Genomic DNA, 15,511 nt, shown 5'->3' with positions numbered 1-15,511 from the left:
TCACTAACTGTAAGTCTCTCTGGATCAGTGTGTCTGCTAAATGACTCACGAACTGTAAGTCTCTCTGGATCAGAGTGTCTGCTAAATGACTCACTAACTGTAAGTCTCTCTGGATCAGAGTGTCTGCAAAATGACTCACTAACTGTAAGTCTCTCTGGATCAGAGTGTCTGCTAAATGACTCACTAACTGTAAGTCTCTCTGGATCAGAGTGTCTGCTAAATGACTCACTAACTGTAAGTCTCTCTGGATCAGTGTGTCTGCTAAATGACTCACTAACTGTAAGTCTCTCTGGATCAGTGTGTCTGCTAAATGACTCACTAACTGTAAGTCTCTCTGGATCAGAGTGTCTGCTAAATGACTCACTAACTGTAAGTCTCTCTGGATCAGAGTGTCTGCTAAATGACTCACTAACTGTAAGTCTCTCTGGATCAGAGTGTCTGCTAAATGACTCACTAACTGTAAGTCTCTCTGGATCAGAGTGTCTGCTAAATGACTCACTAACTGTAAGTCTCTCTGGATCAGAGTGTCTGCTAAATGACTCACTAACTGTAAGTCTCTCTGGATCAGAGTGTCTGCTAAATGACTCACTAACTGTAAGTCTCTCTGGATCAGAGTGTCTGCTAAATGACTCACTAACTGTAAGTCTCTCTGGATCAGAGTGTCTGCTAAATGACTCACTAACTGTAAGTCTCTCTGGATCAGAGTGTCTGCTAAATGACTCACTAACTGTAAGTCTCTCTGGATCAGAGTGTCTGCTAAATGACTCACTAACTGTAAGTCTCTCTGGATCAGAGTGTCTGCTAAATGACTCACTAACTGTAAGTCTCTCTGGATCAGAGTGTCTGCTAAATGACTCACTAACTGTAAGTCTCTCTGGATCAGAGTGTCTGCTAAATGACTCACTAACTGTAAGTCTCTCTGGATCAGAGTGTCTGCTAAATGACTCACTAACTGTAAGTCTCTCTGGATCAGAGTGTCTGCTAAATGACTCACTAACTGTAAGTCTCTCTGGATCAGAGTGTCTGCTAAATGACTCACTAACTGTAAGTCTCTCTGGATCAGAGTGTCTGCTAAATGACTCACTAACTGTAAGTCTCTCTGGATCAGAGTGTCTGCTAAATGACTCACTAACTGTAAGTCTCTCTGGATCAGAGTGTCTGCTAAATGACTCACTAACTGTAAGTCTCTCTGGATCAGAGTGTCTGCTAAATGACTCACTAACTGTAAGTCTCTCTGGATCAGAGTGTCTGCTAAATGACTCACTAACTGTAAGTCTCTCTGGATCAGAGTGTCTGCTAAATGACTCACTACTGTAAGTCTCTCTGGATCAGAGTGTCTGCTAAATGACTCACTAACTGTGAGTCTCTCTGGATCAGAGTGTCTGCTAAATGACTCACTAACTGTAAGTCTCTCTGGATCAGAGTGTCTGCTAAATGACTCACTAACTGTAAGTCTCTCTGGATCAGAGTGTCTGCTAAATGACTCACTAACTGTAAGTCTCTCTGGATCAGAGTGTCTGCTAAATGACTCACTAACTGTAAGTCTCTCTGGATCAGTGTGTCTGCTAAATGACTCACTAACTGTAAGTCTCTCTGGATCAGTGTGCCTGCTAAATGACTCACTAACTGTAAGTCTCTCTGGATCAGTGTGCCTGCTAAATGACTCACTAACTGTAAGTCTCTCTGGATCAGAGTGTCTGCTAAATGACTCACTAACTGTAAGTCTCTCTGGATCAGAGTGTCTGCTAAATGACTCACTAACTGTAAGTCTCTCTGGATCAGAGTGTCTGCTAAATGACTCACTAACTGTAAGTCTCTCTGGATCAGAGTGTCTGCTAAATGACTCACTAACTGTAAGTCTCTCTGGATCAGAGTGTGTCTGCTAAATGACTCACTAACTGTAAGTCTCTCTGGATCAGAGTGTCTGCTAAATGACTCACTAACTGTAAGTCTCTCTGGATCAGAGTGTCTGCTAAATGACTCACTAACTGTAAGTCTCTCTGGATCAGAGTGTCTGCTAAATGACTCACTAACTGTAAGTCTCTCTGGATCAGAGTGTCTGCTAAATGACTCACTAACTGTAAGTCTCTCTGGATCAGAGTGTTTGCTAAATGACTCACTAACTGTAAGTCTCTCTGGATCAGAGTGTCTGCTAAATGACTCACTAACTGTAAGTCTCTCTGGATCAGAGTGTCTGCTAAATGACTCACTACTGTAAGTCTCTCTGGATCAGAGTGTCTGCTAAATGACTCACTAACTGTAAGTCTCTCTGGATCAGAGTGTCTGCTAAATGACTCACTAACTGTAAGTCTCTCTGGATCAGAGTGTCTGCTAAATGACTCTAAATGTAAGTCTCTCTGGATCAGAGTGTCTGCTAAATGACTCACTAACTGTGAGTCTCTGGATCAGAGTGTCTGCTAAATGACTCACTAATTGTAAGTCTCTCTGGATCAGAGTGTCTGCTAAATGACTCACTAACTGTAAGTCTCTCTGGATCAGTGTCTGCTAAATGACTCACTAACTGTAAGTCTCTCTGGATCAGAGTGTCTGCTAAATGACTCACTAACTGTAAGTCTCTCTGGATCAGAGTGTCTGCTAAATGACTCACTAACTGTAAGTCTCTCTGGATCAGTGTGTCTGCTAAATGACTCACTAACTGTAAGTCTCTCTGGATCAGAGTGTCTGCTAAATGACTCACTAACTGTAAGTCTCTCTGGATCAGAGTGTCTGCTAAATGACTCACTAACTGTAAGTCTCTCTGGATCAGAGTGTCTGCTAAATGACTCACTAACTGTAAGTCTCTCTGGATCAGAGTGTCTGCTAAATGACTCACTAACTGTAAGTCTCTCTGGATCAGAGTGTCTGCTAAATGACTAACTAACTGTAAGTCTCTCTGGATCAGAGTGTCTGCTAAATGACTCACTAACTGTAAGTCTCTCTGGATCAGTGTGTCTGCTAAATGACTCACTAACTGTAAGTCTCTCTGGATCAGAGTGTTTGCTAAATGACTCACTAACTGTAAGTCTCTCTGGATCAGAGTGTCTGCTAAATGACTCACTAACTGTAAGTCTCTCTGGATCAGAGTGTTTGCTAAATGACTCACTAACTGTAAGTCTCTCTGGATCAGAGTGTCTGCTAAATGACTCACTAACTGTAAGTCTCTCTGGATCAGAGTGTCTGCTAAATGACTCTAAATGTAAGTCTCTCTGGATCAGAGTGTCTGCTAAATGACTCACTAACTGTGAGTCTCTGGATCAGAGTGTCTGCTAAATGACTCACTAATTGTAAGTCTCTCTGGATCAGAGTGTCTGCTAAATGACTCACTACTGTAAGTCTCTCTGGATCAGAGTGTCTGCTAAATGACTCACTAACTGTAAGTCTCTCTGGATCAGAGTGTCTGCTAAATGACTCACTAACTGTAAGTCTCTCTGGATCAGTGTCTGCTAAATGACTCACTAACTGTAAGTCTCTCTGGATCAGTGTCTGCTAAATGACTCTAAATGTAAGTCTCTCTGGATCAGAGTGTACGCTAAATGACTCACTAACTGTGAGTCTCTGGATCAGAGTGTCTGCTAAATGACTCACTAATTGTAAGTCTCTCTGGATCAGAGTGTCTGCTAAATGACTCACTAACTGTAAGTCTCTCTGGATCAGTGTCTGCTAAATGACTCACTAACTGTAAGTCTCTCTGGATCAGAGTGTCTGCTAAATGACTCACTAACTGTAAGTCTCTCTGGATCAGAGTGTTTGCTAAATGACTCACTAATTGTAAGTCTCTCTGGATCAGAGTGTCTGCTAAATGACTCACTAACTGTAAGTCTCTCTGGATCAGAGTGTCTGCTAAATGACTCACTACTGTAAGTCTCTCTGGATCAGAGTGTCTGCTAAATGACTCACTAACTGTAAGTCTCTCTGGATCAGAGTGTCTGATAAATGACTCTAAATGTAAGTCTCTCTGGATCAGAGTGTCCGCTAAATGACTCACTAACTGTGAGTCTCTGGATCAGAGTGTCTGCTAAATGACTCACTGACTGTAAGTCTCTCTGGATCAGTGTCTGCTAAATGACTCACTAACTGTAAGTCTCTCTGGATCAGAGTGTCTGCTAAATGACTCACTGACTGTAAGTCTCTCTGGATATCAGTGTCTGCTAAATGACTCACTAACTGTAAGTCTCTCTGGATCAGAGTGTTTGCTAAATGACTCACTAACTGTAAGTCTCTCTGGATCAGAGTGTCTGCTAAATGACTCACTAACTGTAAGTCTCTCTGGATCAGAGTGTTTGCTAAATGACTCACTAACTGTAAGTCTCTCTGGATCAGAGTGTCTGCTAAATGACTCACTAACTGTAAGTCTCTCTGGATCAGAGTGTCTGCTAAATGACTCTAAATGTAAGTCTCTCTGGATCAGAGTGTCTGCTAAATGACTCACTAACTGTGAGTCTCTGGATCAGAGTGTCTGCTAAATGACTCACTAATTGTAAGTCTCTCTGGATCAGAGTGTCTGCTAAATGACTCACTACTGTAAGTCTCTCTGGATCAGAGTGTCTGCTAAATGACTCACTAACTGTAAGTCTCTCTGGATCAGAGTGTCTGCTAAATGACTCACTAACTGTAAGTCTCTCTGGATCAGAGTGTCTGCTAAATGACTAAATGTAAGTCTCTCTGGATCAGAGTGTCCGCTAACTGACTCACTAACTGTGAGTCTCTGGATCAGAGTGTCTGCTAAATGACTCACTAATTGTAAGTCTCTCTGGATCAGAGTGTCTGCTAAATGACTCACCAACTGTAAGTCTCTCTGGATCAGTGTCTGCTAAATGACTCACTAACTGTAAGTCTCTCTGGATCAGAGTGTCTGCTAAATGACTCACTAACTGTAAGTCTCTCTGGATCAGAGTGTTTGCTAAATGACTCACTAACTGTAAGTCTCTCTGGATCAGAGTGTCTGCTAAATGACTCACTAACTGTAAGTCTCTCTGGATCAGAGTGTCTGCTAAATGACTCACTACTGTAAGTCTCTCTGGATCAGAGTGTCTGCTAAATGACTCACTAACTGTAAGTCTCTCTGGATCAGAGTGTCTGATAAATGACTCTAAATGTAAGTCTCTCTGGATCAGAGTGTCCGCTAAATGACTCACTAACTGTGAGTCTCTGGATCAGAGTGTCTGCTAAATGACTCACTAACTGTAAGTCTCTCTGGATCAGTGTCTGCTAAATGACTCACTAACTGTAAGTCTCTCTGGATCAGAGTGTCTGCTAAATGACTCACTAACTGTAAGTCTCTCTGGATCAGAGTGTCTGCTAAATGACTCACTAACTGTAAGTCTCTCTGGATCAGTGTCTGCTAAATGACTCACTAACTGTAAGTCTCTCTGGATCAGAGTGTCTGCTAAATGACTCACTAACTGTAAGTCTCTGGATCAGAGTGTCTGCTAAATGACTCACTAACTGTAAGTCTCTCTGGATCAGTGTCTGCTAAATGACTCACTAACTGTAAGTCTCTCTGGATCAGAGTGTCTGCTAAATGACTCACTAACTGTGAGTCTCTGGATCAGAGTGTCTGCTAAATGACTCACTAACTGTAAGTCTCTCTGGATCAGTGTCTGCTAAATGACTCACTAACTGTAAGTCTCTCTGGATCAGAGTGTCTGCTAAATGACTCACTAACTGTAAGTCTCTCTGGATCAGAGTGTTTGCTAAATGACTCACTAACTGTAAGTCTCTCTGGATCAGAGTGTCTGCTAAATGACTCACTAACTGTAAGTCTCTCTGGATCAGAGTGTCTGCTAAATGACTCACTAACTGTAAGTCTCTCTGGATCAGAGTGTCTGCTAAATGACTCACTAACTGTAAGTCTCTCTGGATCAGAGTGTCTGCTAAATGACTCACTAACTGTAAGTCTCTCTGGATCAGAGTGTCTGCTAAATGACTCACTAACTGTAAGTCTCTCTGGATCAGAGTGTCTGCTAAATGACTCACTAACTGTGAGTCTCTGGATCAGAGTGTCTGCTAAATGACTCACTAACTGTAAGTCTCTCTGGATCAGTGTCTGCTAAATGACTCACTAACTGTAAGTCTCTCTGGATCAGAGTGTCTGATAAATGACTCTAAATGTAAGTCTCTCTGGATCAGAGTGTCCGCTAAATGACTCACTAACTGTGAGTCTCTGGATCAGAGTGTCTGCTAAATGACTCACTAACTGTAAGTCTCTCTGGATCAGTGTCTGCTAAATGACTCACTAACTGTAAGTCTCTCTGGATCAGAGTGTCTGCTAAATGACTCACTAACTGTAAGTCTCTCTGGATCAGTGTGTCTGCTAAATGACTCACTAACTGTAAGTCTCTCTGGATCAGAGTGTTTGCTAAATGACTCACTAACTGTAAGTCTCTCTGGATCAGAGTGTCTGCTAAATGACTCACTAACTGTAAGTCTCTCTGGATCAGAGTGTTTGCTAAATGACTCACTAACTGTAAGTCTCTCTGGATCAGAGTGTCTGCTAAATGACTCACTAACTGTACGTCTCTCTGGATCAGAGTGTCTGCTAAATGACTCTAAATGTAAGTCTCTCTGGATCAGAGTGTCTGCTAAATGACTCACTAACTGTGAGTCTCTGGATCAGAGTGTCTGCTAAATGACTCACTAATTGTAAGTCTCTCTGGATCAGAGTGTCTGCTAAATGACTCACTACTGTAAGTCTCTCTGGATCAGAGTGTCTGCTAAATGACTCACTAACTGTAAGTCTCTCTGGATCAGAGTGTCTGCTAAATGACTCACTAACTGTAAGTCTCTCTGGATCAGAGTGTCTGCTAAATGACTCTAAATGTAAGTCTCTCTGGATCAGAGTGTCCGCTAAATGACTCACTAACTGTGAGTCTCTGGATCAGAGTGTCTGCTAAATGACTCACTAATTGTAAGTCTCTCTGGATCAGAGTGTCTGCTAAATGACTCACTAACTGTAAGTCTCTCTGGATCAGTGTCTGCTAAATGACTCACTAACTGTAAGTCTCTCTGGATCAGAGTGTCTGCTAAATGACTCACTAACTGTAAGTCTCTCTGGATCAGAGTGTTTGCTAAATGACTCACTAACTGTAAGTCTCTCTGGATCAGAGTGTCTGCTAAATGACTCACTAACTGTAAGTCTCTCTGGATCAGAGTGTCTGCTAAATGACTCACTACTGTAAGTCTCTCTGGATCAGAGTGTCTGCTAAATGACTCACTAACTGTAAGTCTCTCTGGATCAGAGTGTCTGATAAATGACTCACTAACTGTAAGTCTCTCTGGATCAGAGTGTCTGCTAAATGACTCACTAACTGTAAGTCTCTGGATCAGAGTGTCTGCTAAATGACTCACTAACTGTAAGTCTCTCTGGATCAGTGTCTGCTAAATGACTCACTAACTGTAAGTCTCTCTGGATCAGAGTGTCTGCTAAATGACTCACTAACTGTAAGTCTCTCTGGATCAGAGTGTCTGCTAAATGACTCACTAACTGTAAGTCTCTCTGGATCAGTGTCTGCTAAATGACTCACTAACTGTAAGTCTCTCTGGATCAGAGTGTCTGCTAAATGACTCACTAACTGTGAGTCTCTGGATCAGAGTGTCTGCTAAATGACTCACTAACTGTAAGTCTCTCTGGATCAGTGTCTGCTAAATGACTCACTAACTGTAAGTCTCTCTGGATCAGAGTGTCTGCTAAATGACTCACTAACTGTGAGTCTCTGGATCAGAGTGTCTGCTAAATGACTCACTAACTGTAAGTCTCTCTGGATCAGTGTCTGCTAAATGACTCACTAACTGTAAGTCTCTCTGGATCAGAGTGTCTGCTAAATGACTCACTAACTGTAAGTCTCTCTGGATCAGAGTGTTTGCTAAATGACTCACTAACTGTAAGTCTCTCTGGATCAGAGTGTCTGCTAAATGACTCACTAACTGTAAGTCTCTCTGGATCAGAGTGTCTGCTAAATGACTCACTACTGTAAGTCTCTCTGGATCAGAGTGTCTGCTAAATGACTCACTAACTGTAAGACTCTCTGGATCAGAGTGTCTGCTAAATGACTCACTAACTGTAAGTCTCTCTGGATCAGAGTGTCTGCTAAATGACTCACTAACTGTAAGTCTCTCTGGATCAGAGTGTCTGCTAAATGACTCACTAACTGTGAGTCTCTGGATCAGAGTGTCTGCTAAATGACTCACTAACTGTAAGTCTCTCTGGATCAGTGTCTGCTAAATGACTCACTAACTGTAAGTCTCTCTGGATCAGAGTGTCTGCTAAATGACTCACTAACTGTAAGTCTCTCTGGATCAGAGTGTCTGCTAAATGACTCACTAACTGTAAGTCTCTCTGGATCAGAGTGTCTGCTAAATGCCTCACTAACTGTAAGTCTCTCTGGATCAGAGTGTCTGCTAAATGACTCACTAACTGTAAGTCTCTCTGGATCAGAGTGTCTGCTAAATGACTCACTAACTGTAAGTCTCTCTGGATCAGAGTGTTTGCTAAATGACTCACTAACTGTAAGTCTCTCTGGATCAGAGTGTCTGCTAAATGACTCACTACTGTAAGTCTCTCTGGATCAGAGTGTCTGCTAAATGACTCACTAACTGTAAGTCTCTCTGGATCAGAGTGTCTGCTAAATGACTCACTAACTGTAAGTCTCTCTGGATCAGAGTGTCTGCTAAATGACTCTAAATGTAAGTCTCTCTGGATCAGAGTGTCTGCTAAATGACTCACTAACTGTAAGTCTCTCTGGATCAGAGTGTCTGCTAAATGACTCACTACTGTAAGTCTCTCTGGATCAGAGTGTCACTGAAACACAAACACACAGACTACATCTACCATGAGGCCACAGGAATAGAAGCAGTGAGCGATCTAGTAGAAACTTAACGGGTGTATTAATTAGAGCACACCGTACTAACCCATTGCACAACATTTGGAAAGGGAAAAAAGAACCCTCCTCGGAGGCCCTAGTGACGCCAATCTTCCCAGCAGAGTGATGATGCACAGCTGCAACCTATTTCATATTTAGTGCACCAGGGCTCACAGAGAACGAGAGAGGGATACAATCAAACTGGGTGCCATTTGGGATGCACCAATGGGGGAGGGGTAATCTCCATGGTAACAGGGGGGTATTATTAGAGACACAGCCAGAGTAAATGGGGAATCGTTTCAGATAAACAGTCTAGTTGATTTGTTAGTTAGATATGGTCTATTTCTGCTACTGTTTGTTGATGTTAAAGGTTCTGTGAGATGGTGATTTAGATGGAAGGAATGGGAGGCTGGTTCATTGTGTTTGTTTGTGAATGAGTGAGTAGAGGAGGAGAAGAGGGAAGAGGAGAATAGAGGGGAGGTCGGGGTTGGAGGGAGTAGGGGGTGGGAGGGGTCGTGCAGGGTGATTGAGTTGTACAGAGACTGCTCAGGGCTCCCCCTGGAGAGAGAGGGAGGGGACAGAGAGACAGAGAGAGAGGAAGAGTGAGAGAGACTGCACTGCAGACACCAGCAGCTGAAGATTACATCATCAGCCATTATGTAACACAGTCGACACTTAACACACATCCTTGAACACAGCTGCAGCTACCCTCTCTTTCTCTCACACACACACAGCTGCAGCCCCCCCCCCCCCCCCCCAACAACAGCGTCCACAAGAGATCTCCTTGCTGTTCCTACTGTGCTCCCCTGTCTTCGCCCACTCTGGCTGTGTCTCACTCTGACTGGGGGAGAGAGAAAGAAAGAGAGAGAGAAAGAGAGCGAGAGGAAAAGAGAGAGCGAAAGAGAGAGAGAATGAGAGAGAAAGAGAGAGAGAGAGAGAGAAAGAAAGAAAGAGGAAAAGAGAGAAAGAGAGAGAGAGAGAGAAAGAGAGAATGAGAGAGAAAGGAAAAGAGAGAGAGAAAGGTCTAGCAGCACATTAACAGCTCTTACACACATGCTATTTCAATGTTTGGTTTGATGTGATACTCAGCTCCCACACCTAGTGTCTCTAGGCTTTAGCTCAGCTCCCACACCTAGTGTCTCTAGGCTTTAGCTCAGCTCCCACACCTAGTGTCTCTAGGCTTTATCTCAGCTCCCACACCTAGTGTCTCTAGGCTTTATCTCAGCTCCCACACCTAGTGTCTCTAGGCTTTAGCTCAGCTCCCACACCTAGTGTCTTTAGGCTTTAGCTCAGCTCCCACACCTAGTGTCTCTAGGCTTTATCTCAGCTCCCACACCTAGTGTCTCTAGGCTTTAGCTCAGCTCCCACAACTACTGTCTCTAGGCTTTAGCTCAGCTCCCACACCTAGTGTCCCTAGGCTTTAGCTCAGCTCCCACACCTAATTTGTAAGTCGCTCTGGATAAGAGCGTCTGCTAAATGACTTAAATGTAAATGTAAATGTAGTGTCTCTAGGCTTTAGCTCAGCTCCCACACCTAGTGTCTCTAGGCTTTAGCTCAGCTCCCACACCTAGTGTCTCTAGGCTTTAGCTCAGCTCCCACACCTAGTGTCTCTAGGCTTTAGCTCAGCTCCCACACCTAGTGTCTCTAGGCTTTAGCTCAGCTCCCACACCTAGTGTCTCTAGGCTTTAGCTCAGCTCCCACACCTAGTGTCTCTAGGCTTTAGCTCAGCTCCCACACCTAGTGTCTCTAGGCTTTAGCTCAGCTCCCACACCTAGTGTCTCTAGGCTTTAGCTCAGCTCCCACACCTAGTGTCTCTAGGCTTTAGCTCAGCTCCCACACCTAGTGTCTCTAGGCTTTAGCTCAGCTCCCACACCTAGTGTCTCTAGGCTTTAGCTCAGCTCCCACACCTAGTGTCTCTAGGCTTTAGCTCAGCTCCCACACCTAGTGTCTCTAGGCTTTAGCTCAGTGTTGGAATACACTCTTGTGCACTTGCGTATAAAGGCTAAAGACACTGTGGTAGGGAGGGAGGGAGTAGTCTTGTTGTACTGGCGCTTTGCTGATTTCTGTTTTCACACACACACACACACACACACACACACACACACACACACACACACACACACACACACACACACACACACACACACACACACACACACACACACACACACACACACACACACACACACACACACACACACACACACACTGTGGCTGTGTTGAATGCAGCATCACAGAGGGCAGATGAAGAGAGCGAGAGGGAGGGAAAGAGGGCGAAAGTTTTCTCTGAATATTTAATGTCTTCTCTCTGGGGGGCGGAGCGATGGATGGGTGGAGGGAGAGAGGGGAGGGGGTGTCATGACAGGAAAGGACATTCTAAAGATAACAGCCTTTTATGTCTCTCTCTCTGTCACCATGACATTCTCCTCCCTCTATCTCTCTGTCAAGCTTGTGCTCTCAATTCAATTCAAAACACTCTCTCTTAAACACACACACACACACACTGTTTTGTTATCTATTTGTTTGTGTGGATTATACTGAGTGCTGATCTAGGATCAGGTCCCTCTTGTCCATGTAATCTAATTAATTATGTGATCTAAAAGGAGAAACTGACCCAAGATCAGCACTACTTCTCTGAGATGCTTTATGAATACGGGTCGAGACAGTGTAAACACATACATCTATTGAAGGTGTCCTTCATGTGTTTCTCTAGCACAGCCTCTGCATGCAACAACATGAGAAACGCTGACACTGCCTTCTTCCCCCATAAACAGACACAGACCACATGGCAACATGGCTACCTGCTATTGGTCAACAGGAGACACACCCACCAAGCCACCTTACCTGCCCATATCATCATAAATTGCCCATAAGGAATAGGCTATATCCAAGCCTGTATTCCAAATGGCACCCTATTCCCTGTGTAGTAGACTATCACTGGGATGGGATATCCCTGTTAGTCACACTATGGTACAGCGCCTCTTATGAGCAGACAACCGTTGTTTCCACAGAGAGAATCTCACTGAAGTCACTCTATATGACTACATTGACACTGGTTGGCCCGACATGTAAACTGGTGTAGTTTATGGAAATGAACAATGGGAGCTTAAACCAGTGACTCGGCCGAGAAGGGAGAGAGAGGAGGGGGTGGGGTGGGGGGGGGACAGACGGACGGGGAGAAAGAGTGGGGGGGAGTGGGATGGAGCGAGAGAGAGGGAGGGAGAAAAGGAAAGATAGAGAGAGAGTGAGAGGGGAGACACACAATCATACTATCTTTTCTAGAGTTTCTTGGGTGATCTTACTCCCCCCCCTCTCCTTACCCTTCTTGAACTCCTCCAGCATGGCGTCCAGTTTGGTGTCGTTGAACACACAGTGCATGGGGTGTTTATAGAACTGTGTTATGGTCTTCAGATGGGTACAGTCATCCGGGTCAACGAACGCCAAGTCCTTCACGAACAGAATATCCACAATGTTCGACCGCAAGTTTTCGAACACCGGGATGCGCGTGTAGCCGCTCTGCATAATCTCCGACATGGTGTTGAAGTCCAGCACCGCTTCCGAGGTGAGCATGAAGCAGTCGGTTAGCGGAGTCAGAACATCTTCTACGGTCTTGGTCCGGAGCTCGAGCGCGCCCTGTATGATGTTGAGCTCCTCTTTAACCAGGTCGTGGTACGGGTCGGTCACGCGCAGCATCTCAAGGAGTTTTTCCCGCGTATAAAAGTTACTGATCTCCTGGTGGAGGATGAAGTCGAGGAGTTTACTGATGGGGTAGGAGATGGGGAAGGAGAGAACCATGAGAAGACGGGTTACCCAGATGGTTTTGGACGCAATGGCCAGGCCGTGCCGCGACGCAACAGAGTGTGGCAGGATCTCCCCAATGAAAAAGATCCCAAACGCGCAGATAATGGTGGACAACCAGGTCATCCCCAAGATCTGACACATCCACACTGCGAGCGCCGCGTTGATCAGCGCGTTGCCCAGCAGCAAAGTGCACAGGACGTAGTTACCGTGCCGCCGCACGGACTCGATTTTCCTCGCGTATTTCTGCTCCTTGTCCGTGCCGCTGTTCTGCAGAACCTGGAGTTCCACCGGGTCCAACGCGAGCAGACTGAGGTTCAGGCCACTGAAGAGCGCCGAGAGGGCCAGTAACAGAACCGATACTAACACTTGAAGCCAGAGGTCCGGTTCGGCCCCGCGCTCCACCACGGCGACCCAGAAATCCCGGGTCCGGTAGTGTTCCCATTTGGACCCGTCGAAGGCGCAAATCGAATAGTACTTCATCTTCTCTCCCCTGCGCAGGTTCTTAGCCAATACTTCCACCAACACGGAGTTCTGACTCGAAGCGGACTTGAAAGAGCCCAAGATCTCAATATCCGAGCTCCTGGCGTTTTTATCCATGCACATATTCCGCTTCGGGTGGACCTGCCCCTCTCTCCCCGGCCTCGGCTCCTCGATGAATGCTATCCAGGGAGCGGCGTTGGCTCTGGCCCCAGCGGTCCGGTTGAGCCTCTGTGGGGATGAGGCGTAGTAGACCCGCAGCATGAAGCGGGTTCCCTCTGTGGCTTTCAGCACCCCGTCGTCCACGGACAGCTCTCCCCCGGTCTCCTCCGGACGGAAGCCGAGCAGGGCGAGGGACGGGGAGGGGATGAGGGAGAGGAGAGAGAGGAACAGCAGCCGGGCTGGGGAGAAGGGTACCCTGGGGAAGAGGGGGGCGGTTCGGGACCGGGCAGCTACATCTTCCGCAGCCATGATGCAGAGTGAGATTCTCCGCCACACTACAGATGCGAACCAACCGAGTCACGTGGCGGTGGCGCGCTCACACTCCATCTGTGGGTGGGGGACCAGTTCCGTTACAGCAGCTGCATTTCCCGGTGTTGTTGTTGTTGATGCTGATGATGCTTCTCTACTCTACTACACCATGCAGCAAACGGGGCGGCTGGCCGCCTGTAGTCAAGTCCTTGTTTTGGTGGGTGACAGAATTCACCACAATTATGTAGTGACGTAATGCAATTTTGCACGAAGATGCCGGCTACGAATGGCAATAGGCAACGTACTGAGACACACAGAAACAGGACACGGGAAGTTTCCATTCCAGATTGCTTCCCCAGTAATTGTTGAGTGGTAAATATAATGAGACTTAATGATCAGATTCCTTATCAATCCCCCCACTCTGTCTAGCTGTTCTTATCAATCCCCCCACTCTGTCTAGCTGTTCTCCTCTCTACACCCAAACTGAATCTGTTTTTGCGCACGGACAAATAGCAGCCTATGCTACTACCTGCACTGCACCTACAAAAACATCATTCCAAAGATGTCTATGTTTTTGTTCAGTGGGTTTATAATTACGTAAAGAGCGTAGTCATCCTACTGGTATGTCTGTCTGTCTGTCTCTCTGTTATATTCCCATAACAACACTTTCTGGGCAGACGGAATGGAAACAAAAATAACTGCTGAAAGAATGTCGTGGATCGGATGTGGCTTTTATGAAACAATTATCTCTCTCTCACCCTTCTCTCTCTCTCTGTCTCCCACTCTGCATCTCTTTCTCGCTCGCGCTCTGCCTGTTTCTCTCCCAATTCTCTCTTTATCCTACCATCTCCCTCATTCGCCCCCCCCCCTCTCCCTCTCTCATACATGAACAAAAGGCTGAGGAGCAGGATATTGTTGTGTAGTTGGCCGAGGCAGAGCCTGGCTCAGTAAACAGCTCTCCCTGATCAGCGCCAAGGCCAGGACTCTTTCAGACACACAGACCATGCTCAGAATGGTGATTATGCCTCCAGACTACACAAAGGTTCTATATAGAACCAAAAAGGGTTATATCGCTTGCTTCATGTATGGAACCCCTAAAAGTTCCATAGAGAACCCCAAATAACCCGTTTTTCTAAGAGCATACCTAGAACCAGTACCTGGTATAGTTTGAGGATAATATTAATAATATGTATATTTTTAAAGACATTATGCAAAGTAATCTGATGTGAAGCAATATCATTATGTGAATTAGGACTATTGGGATTTCAACGTGGATCACTTTTGAGTTGTCTTGTGTCTCGTCATAATATCATGATTGTAATATATCGGCTATAATCTCCAGAAGATGGCGGTATTGTACAACATATGATAATGTGTGTGCTGACAATAATTCATGATAATCTATCCATCTTTACCTATAACTGATTGAAGCCCTGGTCATAGCTGTAGTAATATCACATATTCTATAGATTCATGATCCATTGTCCTCATAATAAATGAAATCACCCAGGTTCCAAAGAAACGTTATGATTTGCATATGGATATAGTATGCGAGATTTGGTCATTTAACAAAAACATTATCACTCATATCGGTAAGTAGCCTACTTTCTGAGGTTTGTTTTTCTAAACATCAAAAATACTAATCTTTCTTTAGATTAGTGGATGGCTACATCTCATTATTTTAATACTCTTTTGAATATTCGATGATGGTTGTTGACGTCAACCGCCTGTGTTCAATGGAGGGACTCTATGCCACTTGCCTCATGACATGAATATGCATAGCCATCTCGAGACAACTGCGATATAAGGTGTTTTTTCTCTAAATGGCGGTGATGTCACGTGTGCTACTTATATCAGCACACTCGAACAACCTAAGCGTTTCAAAATGTCTATTCAATCAAATA

General features: G+C 45.0%; 1 protein-coding gene across 1 annotated transcript in view; it reads right to left on the bottom strand.

The window, feature by feature from the left end:
- The window catches only part of LOC135530602 (metal transporter CNNM1-like), a 59,370-nt gene extending 45,186 nt beyond the window's left edge, over nucleotides 1-14,184 (bottom strand). Inside the window, exon 1 of the mRNA XM_064958902.1 lies at nucleotides 12,179-14,184. Within this exon, the coding sequence (XP_064814974.1) occupies nucleotides 12,179-13,607 (1,429 nt within the window). The 5' untranslated portion in view covers nucleotides 13,608-14,184. The remainder of the gene's footprint in view (nucleotides 1-12,178) is intronic.
- Between the last annotated feature and the right edge of the window lie 1,327 nt (nucleotides 14,185-15,511).

The sequence above is a fragment of the Oncorhynchus masou genome, unplaced genomic scaffold, assembly GCF_036934945.1.
Source record: "Oncorhynchus masou masou isolate Uvic2021 unplaced genomic scaffold, UVic_Omas_1.1 unplaced_scaffold_1391, whole genome shotgun sequence".
Lineage (NCBI taxonomy): Eukaryota > Metazoa > Chordata > Actinopteri > Salmoniformes > Salmonidae > Oncorhynchus > Oncorhynchus masou.
The sequence above is the reverse complement of the archived record's forward strand: the minus strand, read 5'-3'. Positions and strand labels throughout refer to the sequence as shown.